The following is a 25,238-nucleotide window of genomic DNA, read 5'->3' as shown; positions in this document are numbered from 1 at the left end:
TGGCTTCCCGCGGTCGGAGCACCTGCCCAGAGCCCCGCGGGCACGGCCCGGAGCGACACAGTGCTCGGCCCTCAGCACGCAGGAGAGGCAGGGGCTGGGCTGAGGCCAGGAGGCTGAGCTGCCCATCCAGGTGCCTTCCGAAGGCACAGGGATCCCTGGAGCCCTGGGCAAGCCCCTGGGACTGCAGAGTCATCACCGACCCGGCACTGGCCTCAGCCCCGAGGGATCCCTACGAGGCCCGGAGCACAGGCAGAGCGCGTGGGGGGTGTGTTCTGGCCGCTGCTGCTCCCTGAGCTTAGGACCCCCTCCTCCCGTCCATCCCACCGGCTCGGGTCAGGACAGGGCTGGCCCCGGGAGGCAGCGGGGTCCCGGGGCCATGGGGATGAAGGGGCCGCACACACTCACCCCGAACATTTGCCGCAGGTCGGGGTCCCTGAACCGGAAGGGGATGTTGGAGACGTGCAGCCGCTTGGGCTGCTGCTTCTCTGTGGGGTCGGAGGAGTGGAGTGGCTGGCTGTCCGTCTGGGCCGCCTCGTCTGTCTGCTGTGGGCAGAGGACCCGGGCTGTGAGCTGACCCTCTCAGCACCCACCCCGCAGGGAGCGGAGGGTCTAGAGGCCGGATCCCCCAGCCCCCTGGGTGTCCCCATCCTGGCACGGGGGCGGACGGCTTTCCCTGCACACCGCCTCTCAGCCTCAGAGCTCCCACCGCCAGGCCTCTGCGTGGGCTGCGCCGGCCGCCAACACGGGGCAAGGCCTCCGGGGCTGGGGATGTCTCCACTCCCCTCTCCCGGCTCTGCCCTGTCTGCAGGGCTGTGACCTGAACGGTCCCTCAGCTCTACCGTCAAAGTCAGGGTTTGCCCTTTGCCAGACACAGCCCGCATGCAGGGAGCATGGGGACCCTCCCGGTTTCCAAGACCTGATGAGAAGGTGCAGAGGCTTCAGGGCCCAGGCACGCACGTCTGTGTGTCTGTCTGCGGCCACCCTGGGCTGCCTCTCACCCCTCCCCACTGCTGCTCGGCACCCGCCGGCGTGGCTGCTCTTCCAGGGCACGGGGCAGCCCAAGTTCAGCCCATTGGTGCCCTTCCCCATCGGGGACCCGAGCGTTAGGGTCGGAAAGACTGGGAGCTCAGGTAACAAAGCTGCCACAGGGCAAGGACCTCTCACCCTGTAGCGACGAGCGTCGCTAGGACCTCGACGAGGACGACGAGGCCGGATGGCCTCCTCGGTGGCCTTCTGTAGGGACGGGCCACCCGCTCACTGCCCAGCTGGCCGTCAGCCTGGTTCAGTCCCTGCTGAGCCGCCACAGCACAGGCATGCAGCGGGTGCTCTGTCAATGGCACCCTGAGATGGCCCGCTCAGCTCACCGTGACCTGGTGCTAGACCTTCCCGGGGACACAGCAGCACTGCCCACTGCCAGCCCCGAGGCTCATTCTGGCTCATGGCACATCAGGGCACAAGGGTCGGCGAGCGGCCCTCAGCCAGGGACGGGCAAGGCAGGTGCACAGGTGGCCCAGCACCCTTACCTGGGGCTCCTCCACTCTGTCCCCGTGTCCCTGGGGGGCTAGCAGCCTGAGAACATGCCTTTCCCTCCTCCTTGCTCGCCTGCCCCAGTCCCCACTTCTCTGTCAGGGTTTTCTTGGGCTCTCGTTCCTGGCCCTCTGCTTGCCCTTGGAGCCTTGTCTGCTTCTGGGACGGCAGGACCTTGGCTGGGACACAAGGGGCGTCCTGGCTCCAGCACGGCTACCTTGAGCATCTCTGACATGCCTGGAGAGAGCAGGGGCTGGAGCGTCCCCGAGACCCACGCTGGAGTTGGTACGAGGGGAAGTGCTGGTGGCCATGGCCTCCCGCGGGGCCGGAGAAGCACCGGCAGCTGACAGGCAGCCGAGAGACGCTCAGACACCGCTTCCCACACATCTCCGAGCACTGCTGCTTCGCATAAGTCACTTTTTGGTGGGTTTCCTTGTGGTCCAGCAAAGGAGCGCTGACGGATACAACAGGCCTCCCAGAGTCAGGAGAGGGGAGCAGGGCCAGGCCACTGGGCCCAAGGCCTCCTCCAAGCCGAGAAAACGGAGCCCAAGGGCCTGCCAGTGGTAGGAGGTCTGTCTGTGCACTCCCGAGGGGCTGCCCTCATTGGTCGACCTGTTCATCCTTTCTGGAAGGAGGGGGCCACCTCCTACTCCGGTGCCCAGCCAGGAGGCCTCCAGTCAGGCTCTGGGGCAGCAGGGGCCAGAGGTGAGAGGCGCAGACGCCATCAGTTCCCGGGCTGCTGGGAGAGGCCGAGCACCTGCTCACAGGTCCCTCACACTCAGCTCTGCGCTCCTACGTTGAAAGCAGCACACGGCGCGTGATCCCCAGCGCGGCTGGAAGCCACCGTCCTCTTGTTCACCTGGGGTGTGCGTGACCTGTCCCAGCGGGGTGGCCGCCCTCTGAGGGGCGGGCCAGGTCCTGACGCGTGTGTGTGCTCGGTGCCCTCCTCCCGGGCTGCCGAGTGATGTGCATCCACGGCGGGGCTGGAGGGGAGGCAGCGCCCGGGCCCGGGGGTCACCAACCAGCCCTAGGAGGCTATCAGACCTTCCACGGAGGAACCGCAGTCAGCGGCCTTGGGGTGCCTCAGGGACCCCCCAAGAGCTACTCTTGCCAAGCCAGGGACCTGCGGATTCCCGACCGCCCCCTCTGCTTCCCCGTTGTCCTCCTCCCTTGGCCCCGTTCGTCCCTGCAGAGAGCAGACTGGTGTGAGACCTCCTCCCAGAGGCTGGTCCACGCCCGAGTCCAAGCAGAACCCACCATGTGTGGCTCTTCCTGTGTCGTGGTCAGGGTGGGCAGCACCCTCTGTCACCAGGCCCCCCGCCCGGTGCATTTCACACAGCCGGGCCCTCTGTGGCTCCTGGGTACAGGTGACTAAAGGAGGCACCCTGATTTTGGGAATTCGGCCAGAGAGGGGCATGTAATGCTGGCCGCAGCCAGCAGAGGGCAGAAGTCAGCACGGCCAGCGGCATCCAGAGCAGCAGGGGAGCCCTTGGCAGGTGCGGGGGGGGGGGGGGGGGGGGGGGGGGAGGCGATGCCCAGACATCTGGGGCCCCCCGGGCCTCCCTTCTGCCCTGGGCCCACTGTGAGTCTCCATGCCCAGACCCACCTCCCTCAGCTCCAGACCCTCCGTTGAAGACTTACTTGGAGGGGAACCACCTGAGGGCAAGAGGGGTGGGGAATGGGGTATTGGGGGGTCCTGTGGGATGAAACATGAGTGGGGCCAGAGCACAAGCAAGGAAGGAGCTCCCTCGCGCCCCCAATGCAGACGAACAGGTTTGGTGTTAAATCACACGATGTTTGGAGGAACCCCGGTGTTAGCAGCCTGGCCGGGAGAGAGGGGCAGGGGTCCATCCCCCCACCCCCACGCGGCCTTTCCCTGGGACTACCCTTGTCCTTCCTCTCTCTCTTTTAAAGCAACCTCTGCCCCCAGTGCTCAAGGCAGGGAAAAAGAGAACAATAGTGACCCACCCCCACCCCCACTGGCCTCAGTCACCCACCCCCACCCCCACTGGCCTCAGTCACCCCTCCCCTCCCCCAGGAGCTTTGCTTCTGTGTCCTTCTCCTTGTCCCTGTCACCCTAGCCATCACATCCCCCCACACTCCCCATTCAAGGCCAGGAGCTGACCCCTCATGGACCAGGGTCCAGATGTGCCCAGGGCACCCCCACTGTCGGAGGAGCCTACAGCCCCCACACCGGGGCCTCCCTGAGCTCACTCAGCACAGGGAGAGGCCAGAAGAGCCCTGGGCAGGTTCCGGAGGGTCCGGCGGGGGGACTGGCAGCAGGACGCCTCATCTTGGTGATGGGACATAAGAGGAAACGACTCTTGGAAACGTTTCTCTGCAGCCCCTCACCCCTGCTCCCCCAGAGGCTCCTGGGGACTCATGTGAGGACTGTCCACTGCTCCCCAGACATGGCTCAGCCCTGCTGGGTGGCCGGTGGGTCTGGGAGAGGCCATCTACACTTGTGGCCTCGATCTGCTGCTTTATGACGAAGCCTTCGTCATAACGGGCAGCCCCCTCCTGGGCAGAGCTGTGTGCTCCCACTTTGCTCTGGACGACAGACTAAGAGCCCCCTACGGCCTCGCACTGACTGAGGGTGTCGTCTGCTTGCCCCTGGCCAGGGTGGTGGTGGTGACACAGGGCTGGTCTCACCCGTGGAGGCAGGGGGTGGGTAGGGGAGGGCTGGGGGGGGACACATCAGCCTCTCCACCTTGCACTCCACCCCAGCCCACCCTTTTCCCCCTGCTGACAGCTCCAGGAGCCACGTGCAAAGGGGACCGAAGGCTGAAGTGCCTGCTAGCCGGAGAGGGGACAGCCCAGGGGACAGGTCCTGGGAGGCTCACCGCACAGAGGGCAAGGCGGACAATGGGAGTAGTTTCTGAGTGCGGAAGCCCCACCGGCTGTCCCAGAATTCGGGGAGGACAGGGGTGGGGAGAGCACCTGCAGGGGGCCTGTGTGACCTTGAGTGATGAGCACTCTGGGAAGGCGGCCCCAGCCGGTATCCCAGGCCCCACAGAGTAGCGGGAAGGGCCCGATCCCTCAGCAGCCCATGCCGCTCCTGCAGAGACACTGCGATGACCAGCAGAATCCACATTTGGGAGAGAGCAGATCTGGACAGAGGCCGTAGCCCGCACTGCCTGCTGCCCTGTACTCCCTTGTCCAGACCCCAGGGTGCCCTGTACCCCCCTCTGGACCCCGGGATGGGTGAGGAGGACCAAGGGGAGGCTTCAGTGAGCGGAGGCGTCTTCATGCAAGGATGGGACGGACGTGGGGCAGCTGACACAGCGCGGAGGTGCTGAGCTTTTAGCTGGGAGCACTGGGAAGTGCCTTTGGGAAGAAGGTGGCTACTGGCATCTTTGAGCAGGCTGGGGTGCCCTTGCCCCCTCCAGCTCCTCCCGAGGCGGGACGCCTCTGCTTGTGTAAACATCCAGGCTCCGCGCGCGCACGCCGTCCAGTGGGGCCGTCTCTGCCCGGGTGTCTTGACGAACTCTGCGTCCCCAGCAGCCACACCAGCGGGGGACCATCTGGCCTCGGGACATGTCCAGGAACGGTCTCTCCTCTGTGTCCCCAGATGGAAGACCCCCAGACCCTGACCCCTTCCAGGACTCGAAGAGACCTGGGCTGGAAAAAGGAAGGTCAAGGCGGCCCCGCTGGCCAGGCTTGGGGTGCTCTTGGGCCCGCGCTTTCCTCGGGAGGCGCCTGGCCCCGGAAGTGAGACCCCCCCTTTCAGCGGGGCTGAATCCTTTCCGGGACTCCTGAGCCCCTCTAGGGCCCGTATTCTGTCACGGGCAGGGAGGCCGCGACTGGCCCCTTGTTGACTGTCACGTCCCTGACGGGTGGGCTGTGGTGACCACCGCAGGGCAGGGCCGGCGCTCTCTTCCCTGTGCTCCCCCGTGCCGGCTCAGTGTGGCACGCAGCAGGGTCCCCACGACTGTCGGCCGAGTGACGGTGCTCCTGGTGGCCTGGCCGCACGTGGCGCTCCGGTGTCAGGGAGGCCTCCCGGCCCGTTCCTGGGGTGCAGGCATTCGCTCTCGGTCCCCATCCGTGCCCCTGCCAGTCTGACCCCCTGGTCTCCTGCGCTCCATCCAGGTGAATTCTGGCCTCGCCCTTTGCTCGTGAGGAGGCCATGTCATGGGAGGTTGGGCGGATACAGACTGTCCACCAGGGCCCACTGGAAGGAGACCGTCCACCAGCCATGACGCGGTCACGCCGAGCCCCTCTGGCTCTGCTCTGAGCACACCCATGTTGCGGGTTTGAGGAAGCAGAAGCAGAGCGGCCCCAAAGGAATGGATGGTTTGGCTCCCAGGTCGATGGCCCGGAACCCCGGGGCAGGGGCGTCCACAGGTCTAGACACCCCGCATGGGGACGTGGGGAGTGGAGAGGTCTGATGCAGCTGTGGCACTCCACTCAGGGCGGAAGGGCACGGGCTGGGCCCCACACGAGCGTCTCCACCCCAGCGGGCAGCGCAGGCGCTGCGGTCCGCACCGGGAGGGTGGGTGGTATCTGGGTCCACATGGCAACCCTGGAGCCAGGCTGGACGGGGGGATGGGGGGTGGGGGGTGGAGGCTGAGGGAGCACGGGGAGGGGCGCCCATCGGGAGGCTGCCGGGGCCGGACCGCTCCTGGGCAGCACGGGATGAGCTGGCCTTCTGCCCGGCCCTGGCCAGCCCGCACCAGGAGGAGCCCGCGGGGCCAGCTCCCAAAGCCGGGGAGCCGCGGCAGGGGTGGGCACGTGCAGACGGCCACAGGGAGGAGGGCCAGGGTGGGGCCGGCTGCGCTTTTGCGGGACCCCAGGGGGGGCTGCCTTCGTGGGACGCCCCCAGCCCCCCCCGGCTGCCGCTGGCCACGCTCCTCTGAGAAGCGAGCGGCTCAGCACTTTCTCCTTGGAACCGCATTACAACCGCACAAGTGAGGCTCTGTGACTGGACAGCAGCCAAGCAGGTAGATTACGAGTGATTAGAAACGATCGCCGTGCCCGCCACCCGAGACGCCCGAGGGGCCCGGAGCCTCCTCTCCCGTCGCCCTGTCCCTGCCTGGGCAGACACCTGGGCCCTGGGCTCGCCGTTCCCCTCACCTCGCAGGGACGGGTGCTGGCTGCCCAGCCGGGAGGCTCCATCTCCCATGTGAGGGGGGGTCCGCTGCTCAGTGGGGCCGGTGTCCGATGAACAGCTCCAAGGCCACAAAGACCTGCCCGTCCACCCCAGAGCCCCTCCAGCCCCTCCCTCGGCAGCCCCTCCCTGCCCCGGCTGCGCCTCCCCTCTGGGCGGGCCCACTCCCTGCTGTGGGCTCCCGGGGCCCCTCACCGGCACTGTCTGGGCCCCGGCGATGGGCTGTGTGCTGGCCTCGGTACCCGGCTGCTCGGGGCGGGTCTGTGCTGGTGTGTACAGGGTCAGGCCGTGCTCCGGGGGGACCGGGGTCTGGCCGGAGTAGTCTTGAGTGGGATGCGGAGGCGGGGGCGCATACTCGGCGGGGATGCCATTCTGGGGCGGAGGGGGGTACTGGGCAGGGGGGTAGGGCTGGGCCATCGCTTCAGGCGGAGCCGTGGCGTCCTGATTGCCCTGCGGAGGGAAAGAGAGTGGGCTGGTTAGACGGCTGGCAGGCCTGGACCCTCTGCCCCCTTCCGAGAGCTCAGGGGCCCAGCAGTGGTTTCCAGAAGCACAGCCCAAGCCTTCTGCATGGGGGGCCTCCCCGACATGAGGCACCAGATCTGAGCTGTTGGAGGGCCCTGCCGGGATGGGGGTCTCTGGGGGGCCCAGGGCTTGAGACCCCTGATGCATACTTGTCAAACCCACATTAAGCTTATGCAATTGTAAGAAATAACACCGTGTGACCCTGTGCACCCCTCTGCCCGGTATCTGCCCACGGTGAGCCCTGGGGAAGCCGTCCTGCCGGGAGACGCGGATCCCGCCGAGACACGGTCGGCACTCAGCAGCACGGGGTCCCTCTCGTCTCCTTCAGAGCCATGCCTCCTCCCTCCTGCCTTATGAAGGTTTTAAGCCTCGGTTTTCCCATCAGTAAAGTGGGGGAAGGAGAACCCCTTCCCAGCCTGAGGGAAAGAGGATAAGAATTGATCCCACAGAACTGGGAGCCTGGCACCACAGGGCCCCCATCACGGCCCTGATGCAGAGATGCTGTCTGTGGGGTATGGAAGATTCCGGCTGTCTCCAGACACCCCGAGCGGATCTCTGGAAGCCCCCACCCCGTCCCTGAAGGCCTGCTGCCCCAGGGACTTTTAGAAGCCAGGGCCCTGGGGCAGGGTCCCCGCCACAATGCAGGGCAGAGGCTCTTCCCATGGGCTGCTTGGACCCAGGAGCCTCGCCTGGGAGCTTGTCGGCAATGCAGGTTCTCGCCTGCACCCCAGACCTCCTGCACCTGGGCACCCATGGGAAGCCCGACGTAGCCCCGGGAGAAAGCCCCTCAGCCCCAGAGAACGGGCGAGGGTCCTCATGCTGCCGGCATGTGGGTGGGTGGGTTCTGGCTTCTCCCACTCATTGCTCCCCACTGAGGACACAGACGGTTGCAGGGGGGAGGCGGGTCTGCTGCAGCCCCTCTGAGCAGGTGAGGTACCCTCTGGTCTTCCGAGGGTGTCCTTAGGGCAGAGAGTGTCCCCAGCATCTGGAAGGACAAGTGCCATCCCTCACTTGAGTATCTCCCCAGTGTGGACGGACCCATGCGCAGACAGACAGCTTGCCCTTACGGCCGCCTTCCTGACATCTCCCCGAGGAGCCCCGCATCCTCCCGCGCTGGCCCCGTCATCCCGGCCTGGGCCCGTTTCGAGGTTTGTTTCCTTGCCCGAGCCCCGGTGAGACGGGGGCTCGTTCCAGAGAACACGCCCGGCCTCGCTCTGGTCTTCATCCTTACTCCTCAGCCGGCCCACAGCTGTTTTCCGGGTGTCTGGACGGGGGCAGGGACCAGGCCCGTGGCTCTGGCGGGGGAGTGGAGCAGGACGGGCAGCCCCGGCCTCTGCGGGCTCCGCTGGGCGGGAGCGAATGCAGACAATTGCCCAGAGCGCGAGGTGACCTGAGGGGCCCGGCCTCCCTACGGTGCTGGTGAATGTGCACGGGAGCCAGGCGGGGCCTCCTGCCTACGGCCCAGGGTCCTGCCCCCACCAACCGACCGTCTGCCTGCCCAGCTCCCTGCTGGCAGGAGGCCCGAGGCCAACTCTCTGCCAGGAGACCAGCCCCTTTAAAACCCCAGTTCCAGCCTCTGCTCTCACTGCCCCTAGCTCCTGGGTGACCCCTGACCCCAATCAGCAGTGGCCTCACGAGCAGAAAAATTCTGTCCCACCCTCTGCCTGAAGAGACGGGGCAGCATCTGAGCTCCAGACAGTGAGAGGGAAACACGTGTGTGCATCACACAGGCTTGGGAGTGCACACCCTTTGCTGGACCTCACTCCCCCCCACTGCTCCAAAGTCGCCCACAAAGTCCCATTACCGACCGTTAGCAAACGTGCGTGGGAGAAGAGGTGAGTTCGGGGGAGGTGGGAGCTGGTGAGGGTGGAGGGGAACCCAAGCTGGTATGGACGGAGGCCAGGACAAGGGGTGAGGGAAGTGGGAGGGAGGAGGAGGAAGAGGAGGAGGCCCGGGTAAGGGAGACGGCGCTGTCAGCAGCCTCGAGAGATCAATTAACTGATAAATATTTGATTAGAACCTTCACTAACTCACATCTCTCTGGTGCCCCCGCGTCCCTCCCCGCTCCGATGTCCAGGAAGGAGGGGCTCTTCTCTATCTGCTTCTTCTCACCCCCATCCCCGCACCCTCTCCCCTGGGTCCCCTCAGGACTAGTGACAGCAGCCACTCCCACCGCAGTGGCTCCCAGGGCTGGACCCCAGAGCCCAGACACTCAGGGAGCCTGTAACACAAAGGCGGGACACGAGGGCGGTGTGTTTGGGGCTCGATGCCCCAGTCTGAAGGGGTCTGGGTGGGCAGGAGGCAACTGTGAGATGGGACATCCAGGGCCATTGGGACAGGATAATAAATCAGCACATCTGTGCACACCGTGCTTTCTGCACACTAACTCACGGAATCGCCCTCCAACCCACCCGGCGATCGATATCCCCATTTCACAGCTGGTCAAACTGAGGCACAGGGACTGAGCGACGCGTCAGGCTGATACAGAAGAAGCAGGACAGCAGCACAGATCGCCTAGCTCTCAGGTAGTCCCCTCTGCTCCTGCACGCACGACTGTGGCCCTTCACAGGGGGCCGGGGAGGGGCATGAGGTTTCACAGCCCGGGGATAGAGTCAGAGCCTGGGATACATGGGGAGGCCTTCCTCTTGGCCACTGGGTGGTCCTGGGTGACCATTCATCCTCTTTGAACAAATTCCCTCATTGCAAGAGGTCATCACGGTGCCCAGGCAGAGGAAATGCAGACTGAAAGCTAGCCAGTGTGATCTGGTGGGTCCTGGGGGAGAAGGCCATTGCCCCTGCGTCTCCTTCACGCCATGCTGGGAGTGGTTGGTCAGCTGAGTGGCCTGCACCCTGGCTGCCGATCCCATCCCTGGACCCCTCCCCGGGGCGACTGAGTGGATTTACAACCAAATTTTCCCATGAGGTTCCGCTGTGCAGCTCGGACCGAGGGCCCCTAGACCAGACGTGGATGGAAGAGCAGAGGGTATCAGGGGTACCTGAGGGCATGAAGTGCCTGACACAGAGAGGGCAGTGCAGCCAGCGCTGTCACATTCCTGTTCTTCCTTCTCCTTGGTCTGCTGAGGCCAGAATGGAAGAGAGTCTTGAGCTCTGCGGCATGAGCCGAGCAAACTCCTCCTGAGAGGCTGGGGCTCGTCTCAGCTGGCCTTGTTTCAGAGCAGCCTGTGAACATGTCTGGCTCCCCAGGGGACTGGAAATTCCCAGAGCACGAGGGTCACTCGCTGACTCTGCTCCCATATCCCTGCACTCAGCACAACACTTTGCGACACTCAGAAGAGTCTCAACGCACATCAGATGAGTGGATGTGTGCAGAGATGGGTGGTGGGTGGAAGGATGGTGGAGGGAGGGATGAACAGACCAATGGACAAATAGGCAGATGAACGGGTGGCTGGGTGGGTGGATGGATGGATGGGTAGATGGATGGATGGATGATGGATATGTGGATGACAGATGGGTGGATGATGATGGATGGATGGATGAATGGGTAGATGGGTGAAGGGTGGGTGATGGGTGGATGGATGGGTGGATGGATGGATAATGGATAGGTGGATGGATGGATGGGTGGATGGATGGATGGGTGGGTGGATGGATGGATGATGGATGGGTAGAGGGGTGGATGGATGGATGGATGATGGATAGGTGGATGGGTGGATGGATGGATGGATGGATGGATGGGTGGATGAGTGGATGGGTAGATGGGTGGGTGGATGGGTGGATGACGGATGGGTAGATGGGTGGATGGATGGGTGGATGGATGGATAATGGATAGGTGGATGGATGGATGGGTGGATGGATGGATGGGTGGGTGGATGGATGGATGACGGATGGGTAGAGGGGTGGATGGATGGATGGATGATGGATAGGTGGATGGGTGGATGGATGGATGGATGGGTGGATGAGTGGATGGGTAGATGGGTGGGTGGATGGGTGGATGACGGATGGGTAGATGGGTGGATGGATGGGTGGATGGATGGATAATGGATAGGTGGATGGATGGATGGGTGGATGGATGATGGGTGGGTGGATGGATGGATGACGGATGGGTAGAGGGGTGGATGGATGGATGGATGATGGATAGGTGGATGGGTGGATGGGTGGATGGATGGGTGGATGGGTGGATGGGTGGGTGGATGGGTGGATGGGTGGATGGATGGGTGGATGGGTGGATGGGTGGATAGATGTGTGGATGGATGGATAATGGATAGGTGGATGGATGGATGGGTAGATGGGTGGATGGATGGATGGATGGGTAGATGGGTGAAGGGGTGGGTGGATGGGGGCATGGATGGGTAGACAGGTGAATAGAGGAGTACACAAACAGTCATTATCCCACCGCCTCTACAAACTTACTCCTCTCTCCTATCGCAACATTTTCTGGATAGAACCAATAAGATCCAGCTCTTGCCACTGCACTCCGTGGTCCACACTCCCGGAGAAAAAAACAAAGTTACCCTGAATGACTCACTTGAGATCACTGACCACTGACCGAAGCAGTTTCCGTATTTCCTCCCATCCAAGGACTAACCAGGCCCGACCCTGCTTAGCTTTGGAGATCAGAGGAGACAGGGCGTGTTCAGGGCGGTATGGCTGAGTCCTTGTTTCCTGCTTTCTGCAGAAAACAGAGGAGAATGTCCCCATTCACTGGATGGCCTGCGCACCTCGTGTCCTACAGCCCCGCCCTTCTCACCAGTGCACGCTCACAGCCCAGGCGATTCGCCGCAGTCTCTCCGGTGACAGGTGCGGGAGAACCTCCTGGACCCAACAGCCCCGTCAGCCTCCACGCCCCATTCGCTGCTTCCCTACAGAACCAAGTCTCTGGGACGAGCTGCCTTAATCTGCAGCCTCCGATTCCTTGACTCCCGCTCTTTCTTAGGCCCACTCCAAACTGGATTTCCTGGCACCATTGTTCCCTGAAACCACCTTTGTCAAGGTTTCCACGTCTGCCACATGGAAAACCTCACCGGACCTGGTCCCTCAGCGGCACTGACTCCTCTTTCTGCAAACACTTTCCTCTCTCAGTTTGGTCAGAACACACTGTGCTGGTTCTTCTCCTTCACCGGAAGTTCCTTCTACGTCTGTGTTTCCGCTTCCTTGTATCTCCCCAACCCGCAGATGTTGGAGGCCCCCCAAACCCAGGCTTTGGACCCTCTCTTCTACGGCCAGAGCTAAGGTTCTTAGTCTCAATTTAAAAATACCATCTGTGTGTTGTCCACCCCCAAGTGGTGTCTCCATCTTGGGGTTCCCCCAAGAATTCAAACTGTTGTCCGCTGTCTGTGCCCCTAATACATAATTTGAGCTTGACTTACCCCTGAGGGGACTTCTGCTTCCCTCCTCGTTGTCCCTATCAAATCTGCCTCTCTTGAGGTCATCCCCTGCCCACAGGCCAGTGCTCAGCCCACATCTGGGGTGATACCTCTCTTTTCGTCCATTCAAACAATCAAGCAGGAAGTCCCATCAGCTCTGCCTTCAACCATACCTAGAATCCAACCACCTGGTCAACTCGCGGCTCCCAGCTAGGGTTGGCCCCCATGACTTCCCCCAGTCTTCTTGCTTCTGCCTCAGCCCCTACAACCAGTCCTCTCTAAGTAAACTCAGGGTGCCAACAGGGTCTCTAGGCCCTGCATGACCTTGACGCCCTCCTCCTGGGCCCTCCCATCCCACTTCATCCCACGTGAGTGCTCTATGCGGGACACGTCCCCGCTGCCCCTTGCACGTCCAGTTCTGGCCTCAAGAACTTTGCCCTGGCTGCTCCAACGGCAGGAACGCTGTTTCCCACACACCTCATGGCAGTCTCCCTTCCTTCCGTGACACCTTATCAGGGAGGCCCCCTTAAAATGGGGTTGCCGCACTCTGCGCTCCCCACCCCGACCCGGTTCTGCCCTTCTCCATCTCAGAGTCCCGACGCGGCCAGCATGTGTTGTCTGCCTCCTGTCCCTCCTGTTGCTGAATCTCTAACACCCCGAGCGCCATGGACGTGCAGCCGGACTGCGACGGACGGGCACCTAGTGGATGAGTGGCCGTGCCGCGACAGCGGTCACTGACAGTGCCACGTGTGCCCCGAGGGCCACAGCACGGAGTCCCTACAGCAAGCCTGGAGACAGGCCTCCACGGGAGACTGAGCCCACCCGCCCCGTGCCCGTGGAGTCGTGCCCCCTCGTCTCCCACGCGGGCACAGTTCCGCAGGCAGGTATTGTGACGGCGATTTTTACGGAGGGAGGACGGAGGCACAGAGAGCTGTATGCCTGCCCGGGGTCCCGGGGCAGGGGAGCACAGAGACCCGTCCCACCCCCACCCTCTAAGGCATGCCTGCCAACTTCAGAAGCAGGGGCGGGACGGCGGGAGGCGAGTCTGGAAGAGGAGGACGGTGGCCTGTGGGCACTGGCCCCTTCCAGCTCCTTCTGGCTCATGAGGCCGGCAGGGAGCGTCTCTTCCAGCTCCAGGTTTGGTGGCCTCATGTTGGCAGCATGAAATCGGCCAGAGTGGGAGCATTTACGCCCCGGGAACCGGCGCGATCTACCCTTCAGGGCTGGGTCTGTCCTTGGAGAGGCACCTGTCCGACGCCAGCATACTGCCCCGACCCGCTCGTCACTCGGCGGTGTGGCCGCGGGAGCTGCGCTGGGGCCGATGGCGGGGCGCGGAGGTGATGCTGAACGTGACGCCCAGCAAAGCAAGATCGAACGCAGCCCAGGCAGCCCAGGCGGCATTTACAGAGCCCCCCGCCCCGCCTGCGTTTACAGTTGGGTCAGGTGCTGCCCGCGTCCACCCGGCAGGAGCCAGGCCCTCCCCGAAGTCAGCAAGGGATGCTGGAAGGTGGTAAGTTCCAGAAAGATCCATGTTCACACGTCTGGCAAAGGGTCACCGAGGAGGCAGGTGTCGCACGTGGCTGGGGCTCTCTGAGTGTCCTAGTGTTCACCTAGTGTCCGCCATCCGTCCAGCCAGCCCGGCTCTCCCCTCGTCGGAGGGTGACTGGTGTGTACCGCACTCCTTGGTCTCCGGTGTCCAGAGGGCGGACAGTGGGTCTGGGGTATTTACTCCCTGGGAGGCCGTCTCAGGCTTCTCTGCCCTGGACCGACGGGGACTGGGCCTCCTCTGCAGGGGTCCTGCTCCAGGACCCTGCCTACTTCTCGGTCCCACTCACTGCTTCCTCGTCACCCCTTGTGGAGGTGGTGGCAGCTCCGTCGCCACCAGCTCTGGGGTCCTGCCTGGTCCCCGGCAGGGCCCCTCCACCCACCGTCCAGACACGGCTGAAAACTCTCCCTGTAAGTAAAGTCGCCTGGAACCGTCCCAGGAGCGAGGGAGCCACTGATCGCCTTTTGGATCCTGATGATGTGGAAGAACGGACCAGGCAGGCAGCTGTGCAAGGGGCGGGGGGGGGGGGCGCGAGGGCGGCCGGCCTCTCAGGGATGCTCACCCCCCCACCCCTGCCCTGGCCAACTACCTTGTCTTGGCCCCGCACTCTGCAGCCCTGCCCTTGGTACCAGGACCCTCAACTTCTGAGTGGCGGTGGGCTCAGCCTTACCTCTTGGTCTGTGGAAAGGGGACAGTGACCTGTCTGCCCAGAGGAGAGGCTGGGCAGGAGGACCCTTCATCTTCATCTCTAAGATCTAGAGCTAAGAACCGCCCCCCAACAAATGTCTGCCCACACCCCCGGCCGAAAGTGTGCCCTACCCCAGCCTGTTCCCAGGTCCCTCGGCCAGTGTGTTCCCGTCCTCCAGGGTGAGGGTCCCAGGGTGAGGTGCTGTGATGGGCTGGCAGAATGCCAGGCGAGCAGGGGGGAGGGGAGGGGAGAGTGGCAGCTGACGGAGCCCGCCCCCCCCCCACTCCTCTGTCCACACAGTCCCTCTGGCTCCTCCTGCTCACAGTCCCTCCAGAACAATCAGCCTAATTGGCTCTTGGACTCCTCACCCCCAGGAAGGAGGGCGCCACATGCCCAGGGCCCACATGCCAGGCTGCAGTGGGGAGGCTGGCGGCAGAGGCTGGGCAACGAGCCATTTCTCCCGCTCTGGGCAAAGCCGGCTTCCAGACAGGGCGGAAGCAGGCGGGGCGGGATGACCTGGGCACAGACCACCAAACTGTGCGGGTGTAACCCGCCCGCCGCACTTCGTACAAGGGTCCCTGCCTTGAGGCGCTGGACCCTCCCTGTCACAGCCACGCGCCACACACTGATATGTCCCTGGCACCAGGACACTGAGGTGAACAGGCTGGGGCCAGCCCCACACTGGCAGCCAGTGGGGCCTGCTGCCCCAGGAGTCCTACAAACTCAGGGACTCTTGGTGATCCAAGAGTTGGGGGTCACAAGCTGCATCCCACGGAGGGGACCCGGGCCACAGGCCACGTGGCGAGGGAGCAGGAGGCGTGAGGGACTTGCAGCATGGAGTGGCTGTTACGTGGACATGGCAGAGGGCAGTGGGGAGAGGGGCCCAGGGCTGGGTCCTGGAGATGCCACGGCTCACGCCTCCGGAAGCTGGAACCATGGTGGGACGGACAGATACCGAGCTCCCAAGCCCGGGCCACAGTGTCCACAGGCACGCAGCATGTGACAATTCACAGGCCACGAGGACAGGAGGGCTGGTTTCCAGGAGACTCCAGTCCAGAGAGCCTCTGTGAGCATTCCTGAGCCGGCCCCTAGCGCTCCCGGGGTCCGTGCAGAATCAGTGTTGGAAGGGGAGGTGGTCTGAGCTGGGGCTGACCCCTGGCAGGCAGCAGGTTGTAGTTCCAAAGCCTCCAATGACAGCTGAGCCAACGGACTTCGTGGCTCTGACCTCCCAGCCTGGAAGGAGGTTCCCCACCCCCCGCCCGGGCCCGCCGTCCCAGGCACACACAAGCCAGTGGCTCACGTCTCTGACTGTGGGCGACACGCGACCTGGCCCGCTAGGCAAACTGGGACTCTCCTCTCTCTGCCTCCCCGACAGGTGCCCCCACCGGGTTCTGCTCACGACTAATGCAAAGCCTCCCTCAGTCTTGGAAAAGCTCTGCCAGAAAGCTCTTCCACGCACTGAACTGAAATCCGCCTTCTGGAAACTTCCACCCAGCGCCCAGCTCAGCCTTGGGGCCTGCACCAACTGCTGTCCATGGACTTGCTCTCCCACGGCCGACCCTCCGAGGCACGGAGAACTGGCACGGCCGCACCTGTTCCTCCCCAGCGCGGGTCTGGGCATGCATCGTGGCTGCTCCCCTCTTACGGTTCAGGGGACGCAGGCAAACGGCTCTGTTTGGATCTGAATCCAGGCCGGTGTTCTGAACCGTCACCCTGGCTACAGCACCTTTCCTTTCTCGGGGGTTGGGGGGCCTGGCAGACACCCGCCTGCTGAGAAGGAAGCCCTCACGGGCTGGGTCTGCCCAAGGAGGCTGGCTCGGGGGCCACAGGAGGGAGTCTCATGGAGCGAGGGGACCACTGGAGAGAATGCAGGGACAGGGCCATGGGAGAGCATCTGGACGCTCAGGGTGACCGGGGGGAAGGGGGCAAGAGTGGGAGAGACGTCAGAGAATTTTACTGGAGGGGACGGTCTTACTTTCTCTTTTTAATGTGCTAACTGCTAGAAAGTGAAGTTTTGGGGAGAAAGATGAAATTTCAGAGAGGCACGGAGACGAAGCCAGGCCCGCGATGATGTCAAGGGAACAGGCCAGATGCCCGCTGACTCCCATCCCCGGCGAGCCCACGCGCCAGAGCTCTGCTCCGCTCCCACTACACGGCGCTCGGTTCCGGGGAAGACGTCCCGCCGTGATTCCAGACGCACCAGGCGGGAGCATCACAGGGTTTCTGGAGGTCTCCAAGGACGGTGGAGATGGGCCCAGGACCCATGACAAGCAGGATTCCAGAAAGGGACCCTGGGGGGAAGTGCAGGCAGGGCTGCCTTGCACCTCCACCAGCGGGGACGGGAGCAGCAGCGCGGTGAACTCGGATGACGGTCGAATAGGCACAGAGGGCCCACTTGGTGCCAGGTGCTAGCTGCCTGGGGCGCGCCAGGAAGCGTGGAGACCGGCAGAAGCAGATGCCCCCAAGGAGGCCCCCCTATATTAACTGCATAGGAAATTCATGGCGTGATTTGCAGGGACAGCCAATGAGCCTCTCTGCGGCGTCTGGCTCACGTTAACGTTCAAATTTCCTGGGAGGCCACCTGAGAGCAGGAGCTGGGCTCTGGGAGGCAGCTCAGCACGCACAGAGGGGCTCCCCACACGTGGGAGGGGGCACTGATACAGAGATAAACTGTCCCAGTAGTTTCCGAGGTCCTGCCACCACCCCAGAGAGGAAGAACAGGCGGCTCTAGGATTCAGCTGGGGTGACGGACGCAGGAGGCAGGGGGTGGACAGCCACAGCCCAGGGCCTGGTCCCTGACTCAGGATCCTGCCTTCTGACTCAGTTGCTCCCTCAGCCCTCAAACAGGCCGTTGTCACAGCTCGTGGGCTCCTGACCCCAAGTTTTGGGGGCTCAGGCAGCAGCAGGAGAGTGTCCTTGCCAGACAGGAACACAAGTGCCCCCAACTAGCCCAGGCACTCTGGGGGGAGGGCCAGGTCCTAGCAGTGGGAAAGGGAGCCTGGGAGCCCTGGGGGGCAGGGCCAGCCCCCATCTCCATCTGACACCCCTCCCAGCCCCCTTGCACCCCGTCCTTCAGATGCAGAGACTGCGCTCCTGGGCACTCTCAAGCCTCCCTCCTGTAGTCCTTCAAGACGTTATCCCAGAGGTGTGATGGGCTGGTCCAGGCGGTGCCGGTATGGCTCAGGGCAGAGCTGGGCTGCTATCACATTGTGGGCAAATGGGGTGGGGGTGATGCTTCAGCACCAGAGCCCACGGAATATTCCAGAACCTCAGAGGTGGGGGTGTGTGGAGGTCCAGACCACGGGACCCCGAGGGCAAGGGCTCTTCAGGACTCGTAGCTCTGACACAGTTCAGGCAGACGGCAGGTGTTTGGGAAATGCTGAGTAACACTGACGATCTGGGGAGCGACAGCCATCCGCAGAGGGTTCAGGAGCCCGGCATTGTGCTAAGCAGTAAAAACATGTCCTCTCACGGGGTGGTCAAGCCATCTGTGAACGGGTGTTCTCCACCAAGGGAGGAACTCGGTGGAGGTTACTCGCCCCCGTGCACACGGAGCCGGGATCTGAGACCAGGCCCTGCGGACTCTGGAACCAGGGGACATTGCCCACCCCGTAGGGACCGCCCTCCAAATGGGAGCAGACGGGAGTGCGCCTGCCACCCACAGCCTGGAAGGGGGTCCACAGCCCCTCGTGCTCACTCCCTGCCCCGGGACCCCAAAGCTCTGTCCCGTGTCACAGAAATCAGCCTCACTGAGCCACCAGCTGGGGTGCCCCCAGCTTCCAAGCTTGCCGCTTCCATCGGGGTGGGCCCTCCCCTCCCCACCCTGCAGGGAGACAGCGGCGTGCAGGTGAGTGGCTAACAAGTGGCTGTGGGGGTGTGTGCGGTGATGCGGGAAGCCTGCCTGGAGGCGTCGGAAGCCTCCCTCAGTCTTGGAAAAGACTCCCTCCCTCAGTCTGGACAACTTGCAGGAAGGCCTCTGGAGACCCTGGGCAGGGCCGGGGCTCTGATTCACCTTCCTTGTCCACACAAGAGGTCTGGGGAAGGCCAGAGGCGTGGCGCTAGGCGTGATGGGGGCTCTGCCCAGGGCTGGGGCAGGGGCTGCAGGGGGCGGGGTGGTGGGAGAGCAGAGGTCGGGGTGGGGGGCTGGAAGGAAGAGGGAGCAGGGTGGCACTGCTTGCTGCTGGGAGGGAGGGAGGGGGGATCCACCTGAGTGGCCGCCCCCGCATCCACTCCGTTCTGTCCCCCGGGAGCCACGTCAATATCCGTTATTAATTAGGCCTGTCCGACAGCGCGTCACACTCCGTGTTCCTGCATCCAGGGGCCGCCTGGCAGAGGGCTCTGCGGCCGCTGGTCCTCAGAGGTCCCTCCTCATTTTCTCCTTCCTTCTCTGGGAGGGGTCTAGCGCCAAGGCTGCCCTGACACCCGTGTCTGCTCCCCCCAGGCCGAGAGAGACGTTAGGAGACATTCAGGCAGAACCCCACCGAGGGGCAGCCCCCAAGTCCCTGAGTCCCTGGCAACTTTCGAATCCAAGTTCTGCCACTCCCCTGGGCCACGAGGAGCCGGCCCGCCGGGGCTCCTGCTGGCCCCACCACCCGCCCTCTGCCCGAATCTTGGCCCCACACCCTGGTTTGTGTCTCCTCTCCCACTGCTCCCAGCCACTCGCTTCCCCGCAGACTCTCAAGCCTCTTCCTCATCAGCACTTTGGAGGCTGTGGGCAAGCGATGGTGGCGAGGATGCTGGGGTCAGGTCACCAGGGCAACCTGCAAGGTCTGAGCCTGGAGCGTGCCCCACCATCAGCGCCCCTCCCCAACCCCTGCAGAGAACACACGAGGCTTCTGTGGGGGCCCAGCCTGGGTTCTCAGTGAGCCCACAGCACGAGGGTCCATCCCCCTGGGATGTCCTGGGCACCCTGCCTCTCCATGGACGTGGCACGGGGCTGGGGAGTCTGGAGGCCCTTGTTCTGGTCTCCCTGCTGTGGTCAGGCTTCTGCATCCACGCTGTGAAAGCTGGTGGTGCCGGCCCAGAGCTGCTGCGGGGCCAGCCTCGTGCCTGCAAAGCAGCGTGCTGCCCGCTCCGTGCGCTCTGTGCTCCCTATCGTGTGTGTGCTTGTCGTGTGCTCCCTGCCCGCTCCCCGTGCTCTGGGAGCGGGCTGTCTGGGGGCAAGAACTCTGGACGGAACAATACCCTACCATCTTGCCATCTTGCAGCAGAGCGGTTGGCACTGCCCCGTCCACAAAGGCGGCTGCAAGCCCAGGGCCTGGGCGTCCCTGAGAACTTGGCCGCCCCCACTGGAACCCCGGGTCCTTCCGCGTGTGTGGCCGACATGCTCACCCCAACTCCGAAACTAGGTGGTGAGCACACCAGCCCCGGGCCTGGTTATGCCGCCCAGTAGGAAAGAAGCCACAGAGAAGATTTTACAGTTTTCTCACTTTCAATGAGTGTGTTTTCATAAAAATCATTTCCTTTTAAGGCGATGCACTGTAGGCATTTGAGACCATTTTCTGAGAAGGGGTCCAGATGCTAAGGGGGTTCAGGAATAAGAACCAGGAAGAACCTCTGGCCATGATGGGCCCCAGGGGCCAAGAGATGCCGCACACCCACCCCCTAGAATGGAGCCGGCCACGCAGCCGGGCCCCACAGACCCTCAGTCCAGACTCAGCCCCAACGCACCCCGCTGAAAAGCCCCAGGGGAGGGATGGATTTTCACACGATTAAGCCGTAATTCCCTCCAAACCCACTGCATACAAATCATAAATAATGTGGCGCCATAAATCGCCTTCTCCCATCAGCGGCACCTCCACCGGGCTCCCCACCGCCTGGGGAATCAGCGAGGGGCCGTCTGGCTGATGGGGCTTGGGAAGCAGGGCCGCGCGGCGGTGGAGGGTACATGCTGGGAGGTGGGTTCACCCTGGACTGTCTATCAAGCCAGAACAGAACACCACCAACCAGTCCTGGCTCCGGGGTCCATGTAGAGCTCCAGGCTGCTGGGCTGGCCAGGGACTCTGCCCCGCCCCTGCCGCCCTCCATCACCAGCTGGGGTCTGCCTCAGGCACCAAGCCCAGGTGGGGTCTCTGTAGGAGGCCGGGCAGTGGGGGCAACGAGCACTGCCCTGGGGCGTAGCGAGAGGGCGGAGAGACTGCCTCCAGTGAGCAGTGGTCCTCACCCTATTTACAAATGTCCTGGGCTCTGCCGTGCTCTGAACCTGGCTGGGGTGTGTGCGCACACGTAGTGAAGAGACGGCAGCAGGCGCCAGGCGCTCCCCTGCGCGGACGGCTAGGACCACAGTCGACAGGAGACAGCGCATGAAGCCGGAGTGCCAGGATTGCCTGAGCATCTGGAGGCAGAACTGGGGGATGCCGTTGGTCAGCTGGGGGGTCCCTCTGCAGAGCCCCCCCTTCTGCCCCTGCAGGAGCACCTGGGGGAGCAGGTGTAGTCCAGCTTCCCCCAAGCAATGGGCATGGCCCCTTTGTGGCTCTCAACGGCTGCTCATGGGCCCCCCTCTGAGAGCAGGAGGAAGTGGTGTGGGAGATGAGCGACTCTGAGATTGGGAGAAGGGCCCCCCAGCTCTGACTGGCACTAGGAAAGCAAACCCTTCTGGGCACAGGGACCCTCTTCAATTGCCGGGGGCGGGGTGCAGGCCCCAAGGAAGTGCTGTGTCCCTGGGATGATCCATTCACTGGCTTCTCCCCACTGCACAGGGGAGCTGAGTGGAGGAGCATCCTACCCTGTCCTGGAAGCGATCAAACACCTCCTCCAGGAAGCCTTCCAAGCTCAGCTCCTCCATCATCCTGCCCTGAGGCCCTCTGAGATGCTGCTGTGGTGGGCGCATGTGGGCACAAGGTTCCCCTCAGTGGGGTGGAGAGAACACTGGGCCATAGCTCCCTCCCAGGGCCTCGTGAGGACAGAGCTACTGGGTAGCTGTCAAGGCGACCCCCAGCAGGAGGACCACCAAGAGCGCACCCATGCTGACCCCAAGTGTTAGCGAGCAACCCCCCAGCCACTCCCCTCAGAGGTCCGGGGCAGCTGGCTCTGCGTCTCTAGAAGAGCCCCCTATGCCCATGGGTCTGGTTCCTGCATATTCATTAAGGAATATTAGCATTATTAATGGCCCGTGGTCCTCATGTAGCAAGTGGAACAGGATATTAAGCACAGCACCCCGGACATGAGGTGGGCAGACAGGGGTGCAGATGGCGGATGGGGGGGTGCGCAGGACACAACCTTGGGTGTAGCCCAGAGTCTGTGCCCAGTGGCCTTGGGTCCTAGACATCCCCCTCTCCCTCCCATGTGCCCTCCCCTCGTTACTGAGAACTCTGCGAAGGCACACTCAATGAAAATTCACAAAATGTAATTAGGAAGGTAAATTTCCCGGCAACAAAAATTACATAACACGCCTCACAGCCAGACACCTGCGGGGATCTGGTTCGGGAACCGTGGGTTTATCTGTCAGCTGGGATAACTCCCCTGGTGGCCTTTCTTCCCTGGGGACAGCTGGGAGCTGGGGGTCAGTGCAGTGTCCCTAGGAAGGGAGACAAGGTGTGGACAGAATGACACAGAATGCAGGTTATGTGCCTGGACATGGTGAGGTCCCAGAGCGCGGGCCAGTAGGCCAGCAGCATCGCCTGGCCCAGGGGCAGTTAGAAACGCAGATTCTCGGCCCTTCGGCTCTCCCGACGCAGAATCTGTGACTCAGAAGAATTGTTACTACAGATCACAAACCCCAGGTGTCCCATGGAAGGGACCTGCCGTCTCTGCTGGTGCCCTGACCGAGCTCGAGCCCAAGCTCCTGCTCCGGGGACCCAGGCTGGGGTCTGCAGGCCTGAGCTGATGCTTGCAGAGCTTCCAGGCCAGGGTCAAGCAGCGAGGAGGGGTGCCCTTGCTTGGATCCTGGACATGTTCCACGCCCTGCTGGAGGCCCTGTGTTCTCTAGAGACGGGAGGCCTGGTCCTGGTGACCGGGAGATGGGGGGGGGGTGCTCCTGTCCCCTGGGCAGACACCCACCTGCTTAGCAGCATCAGGGGAGAGTGGCCGTGGATGGGTCTTGGCTGTGTGTGGGCACCCGGGGCGCCAGAACAGAGTGAGTCTGGAATAGGTGCCACAGGGCAGGGGCTTGCTTCTGAGTCCCAGATGGCCCCCCCCAACCCCCGGGGGCCGAGGTGAGGATGGGGGGTATTCTGCTTGACTCAGGAGAGACTCTGAGGGTCCCAGTCTGAGAATCGGGTGGGTCCCCCCAGGGGACAGCACCTCATTCCTTCACCTGTCTGGTCCTCTGAGCACCTGCTCCACCCATGGCTCCAGGACAGGCCTGCCTGGCACAGCTCACCTGCCGTCCATCAACAGTATGGGACGCACGAGGAAGGACAGGTGAGGGGCTGGGGCTCCCCAGGAGGCCAGCTGGGTGGTGGTGGCAGCCCTGGGGAAGGAGGCAGGGGGGTGGTGACTGCTCACACCGGACAGTCCCTGCCCTAAGGCCCATAGTCCTGTCCAAGAAGTCCCCAGGCTTCCCAACTTCTCGGTGGGCGGGGGGGTCAACCTGCACCGGGGACTGGGACCTTCCGTGCTGGTGGCTACTGCCCCCACCAGGGGTCCGGCTCTGCCTCCCCTACTCAGGCTCTGTCCACCAGGGCAATTGGGCTCACACTGCCCGGGTAGCGGGACACGGGACCCATGCCAGGGAGCCCCTGGAAGGCGGTGCCCGCAGTGCCACGCCCCGCGGATGGCGCCCGCAGCCAGGCCCCTGCACATGCAGTCAGGACTAAGGTACAGGGTGTAAGCGGGTGTGCGGCCTGCCTGACAGCTGTGTCCCAGGGCCAGGGGCCGGGAAGGGATCCCTGGGAGCGGGGGTCTGACCTGTGCCAGCTGTCACCTGGGCCTGAATGGGGGGCCCAAGGCAGCCCGTGTGCAACAGGTGCTTCCCAGGAGATAGCTGCCCCAGGTCAGGGGTCCTTGTCCTCAGAGCCCTGGACCCCCAGCACACAAGTCTCTAAACGCACTTCAAAGTGGGGACTTTCCTGGGGGATCTGGACTGGCCTTGAGGGCCTGGGCCCTACACACCCACCCATGGGCCTCTGAAGGCCCCCACTCCAGCCTTCTCCTGGTCTAACAGGGACCCAGCCTCCCCTGGTGTCCCCCGAGGTACACGCTCCCTCGTGCACAGACCACCCATAGCCATGCGGACGCACACCTGCCTCCCTAGGTGCGTTTTCCAGCGGCCCAGGCAGGGCTTCTCCACCTCATCCTCTGGGGCGGGCCGTCCTGTGCACTGGAGGGCATCTAACAGTGTCCCTGCGCTCTGCCCATCAGCTGCCACCCAGTGAGACCCAAACGCATCTCTTGATCCTGCCACAGGGGCACGGGGGTAGGCAGACCCAGACTCGGTCAAGCGTCTCTGACCCCGACGCCCCCTCCACCACCCCTTGCGGGAACACGCCTCCACATACCTGTGAGCACCCACCCACCCACCCACCCACACGCCTGTCCCCCGGTCCCCCTGCCCTGGCGCAGGCTATCCTAAGAGGCAGCCCCCCGCCGGCCTGGGGCACCCCTGCTGCCTGCGCCCGGCCTGGGGTGCGTGAGGGAGGGCGCGGGCGGGTGGAGGAGGCCGGCGGGCTTCCTTTCCTGCTTGGCGCCTGGCTCATGGAAGAAGCGGGCACGGATCTAATCTGCAGCTGATTAAATGTCCCTCATTAACGAGTTTCTTTAATTAATGAAGTTTTTGGGTCTGCTCCACTTGCTTTGTTCCAGCCACAGTCTGCCTCCTCAGCACAAAGTGGGGCCGTTTCCTCCCGGGTGATGGAGGCAGCCGGGCTGTTCCTGCCGACGCTGCACTTTGCTGATGGTGCCTGTCAACTCGGGGCTGACAACTCCATCTCTGAGCATTTCTTCCCCAGAAGCCGTGTGCACATGCGTGCTTGCACACACAGACGCACGCACAGCCGGCACTCTCGCTCCTACATGCACGCAGGGCACGCTCGCAGGGGCGCCCAGGGCACAGTCCAAGGCGCGGCACATGCCTGTACGTGAGCATACCCGTGCACACACGACACACACTCAAGGGGCACGCACGTAGCACTGGCTCTCAGAGTGGGCACGCTCACTCCCGGGCTCACGCACACCCACACACCGCGTCGCACCGTGTCCAGGTTCTCTGTGCCCCTCATGCACACCTCACTGACACACACGCACACACAGCACAGCTCTCGCGGTCCCGCTCCGGGACGCGCTCACACCCATGCCCACGCTCCCGTCTCCCACACACAGGGCACAGGCACCCGAACCCAAACCACAGGCAGCAGACGTCAGGCCGACATCTCCTGCCCTCCCCTGGAAGAAGAGCTGGCTGGGGGTGCCCGGCACCCTGGATGGCCAGGTCCCCAGGTCCACCTGTGGTCCAAGTGACCCTGGCTGGCTGCCACTTGGCCCCGGTGGCTGTCTACCTCACTGCCACCAGGCGCCAGCTCTGGGCTCCAGGGCCTAGGATGATTTACTCCCTTTCATTGGCTCATGAAAAGCTCCCTGAATTAAACACAT

General features: G+C 63.6%; 1 protein-coding gene across 5 annotated transcripts in view; it reads right to left on the bottom strand.

The window, feature by feature from the left end:
- RBFOX3 (RNA binding fox-1 homolog 3) overlaps positions 1-25,238 on the bottom strand; it is a 79,050-nt gene that overhangs the window by 14,783 nt on the left and 39,029 nt on the right. For 3 of the 5 annotated variants that reach the window (XM_047707849.1, XM_047707852.1, XM_047707853.1), the window contains exons 2-3: positions 6,830-7,084; positions 406-543 (exon numbers count right to left, since the gene is read on the bottom strand). In XM_047707849.1, coding sequence (XP_047563805.1) covers positions 406-543; positions 6,830-7,084 — 393 coding nt within the window. The remainder of the gene's footprint in view (positions 1-405; positions 544-6,829; positions 7,085-25,238) is intronic. The other 2 variants (XM_047707850.1, XM_047707854.1) reach the window with 1 other exon arrangement.

Source organism: Lutra lutra, chromosome 16 (genome assembly GCF_902655055.1).
Source record: "Lutra lutra chromosome 16, mLutLut1.2, whole genome shotgun sequence".
Taxonomy (NCBI): domain Eukaryota; kingdom Metazoa; phylum Chordata; class Mammalia; order Carnivora; family Mustelidae; genus Lutra; species Lutra lutra.
The sequence above is the reverse complement of the archived record's forward strand: the minus strand, read 5'-3'. Positions and strand labels throughout refer to the sequence as shown.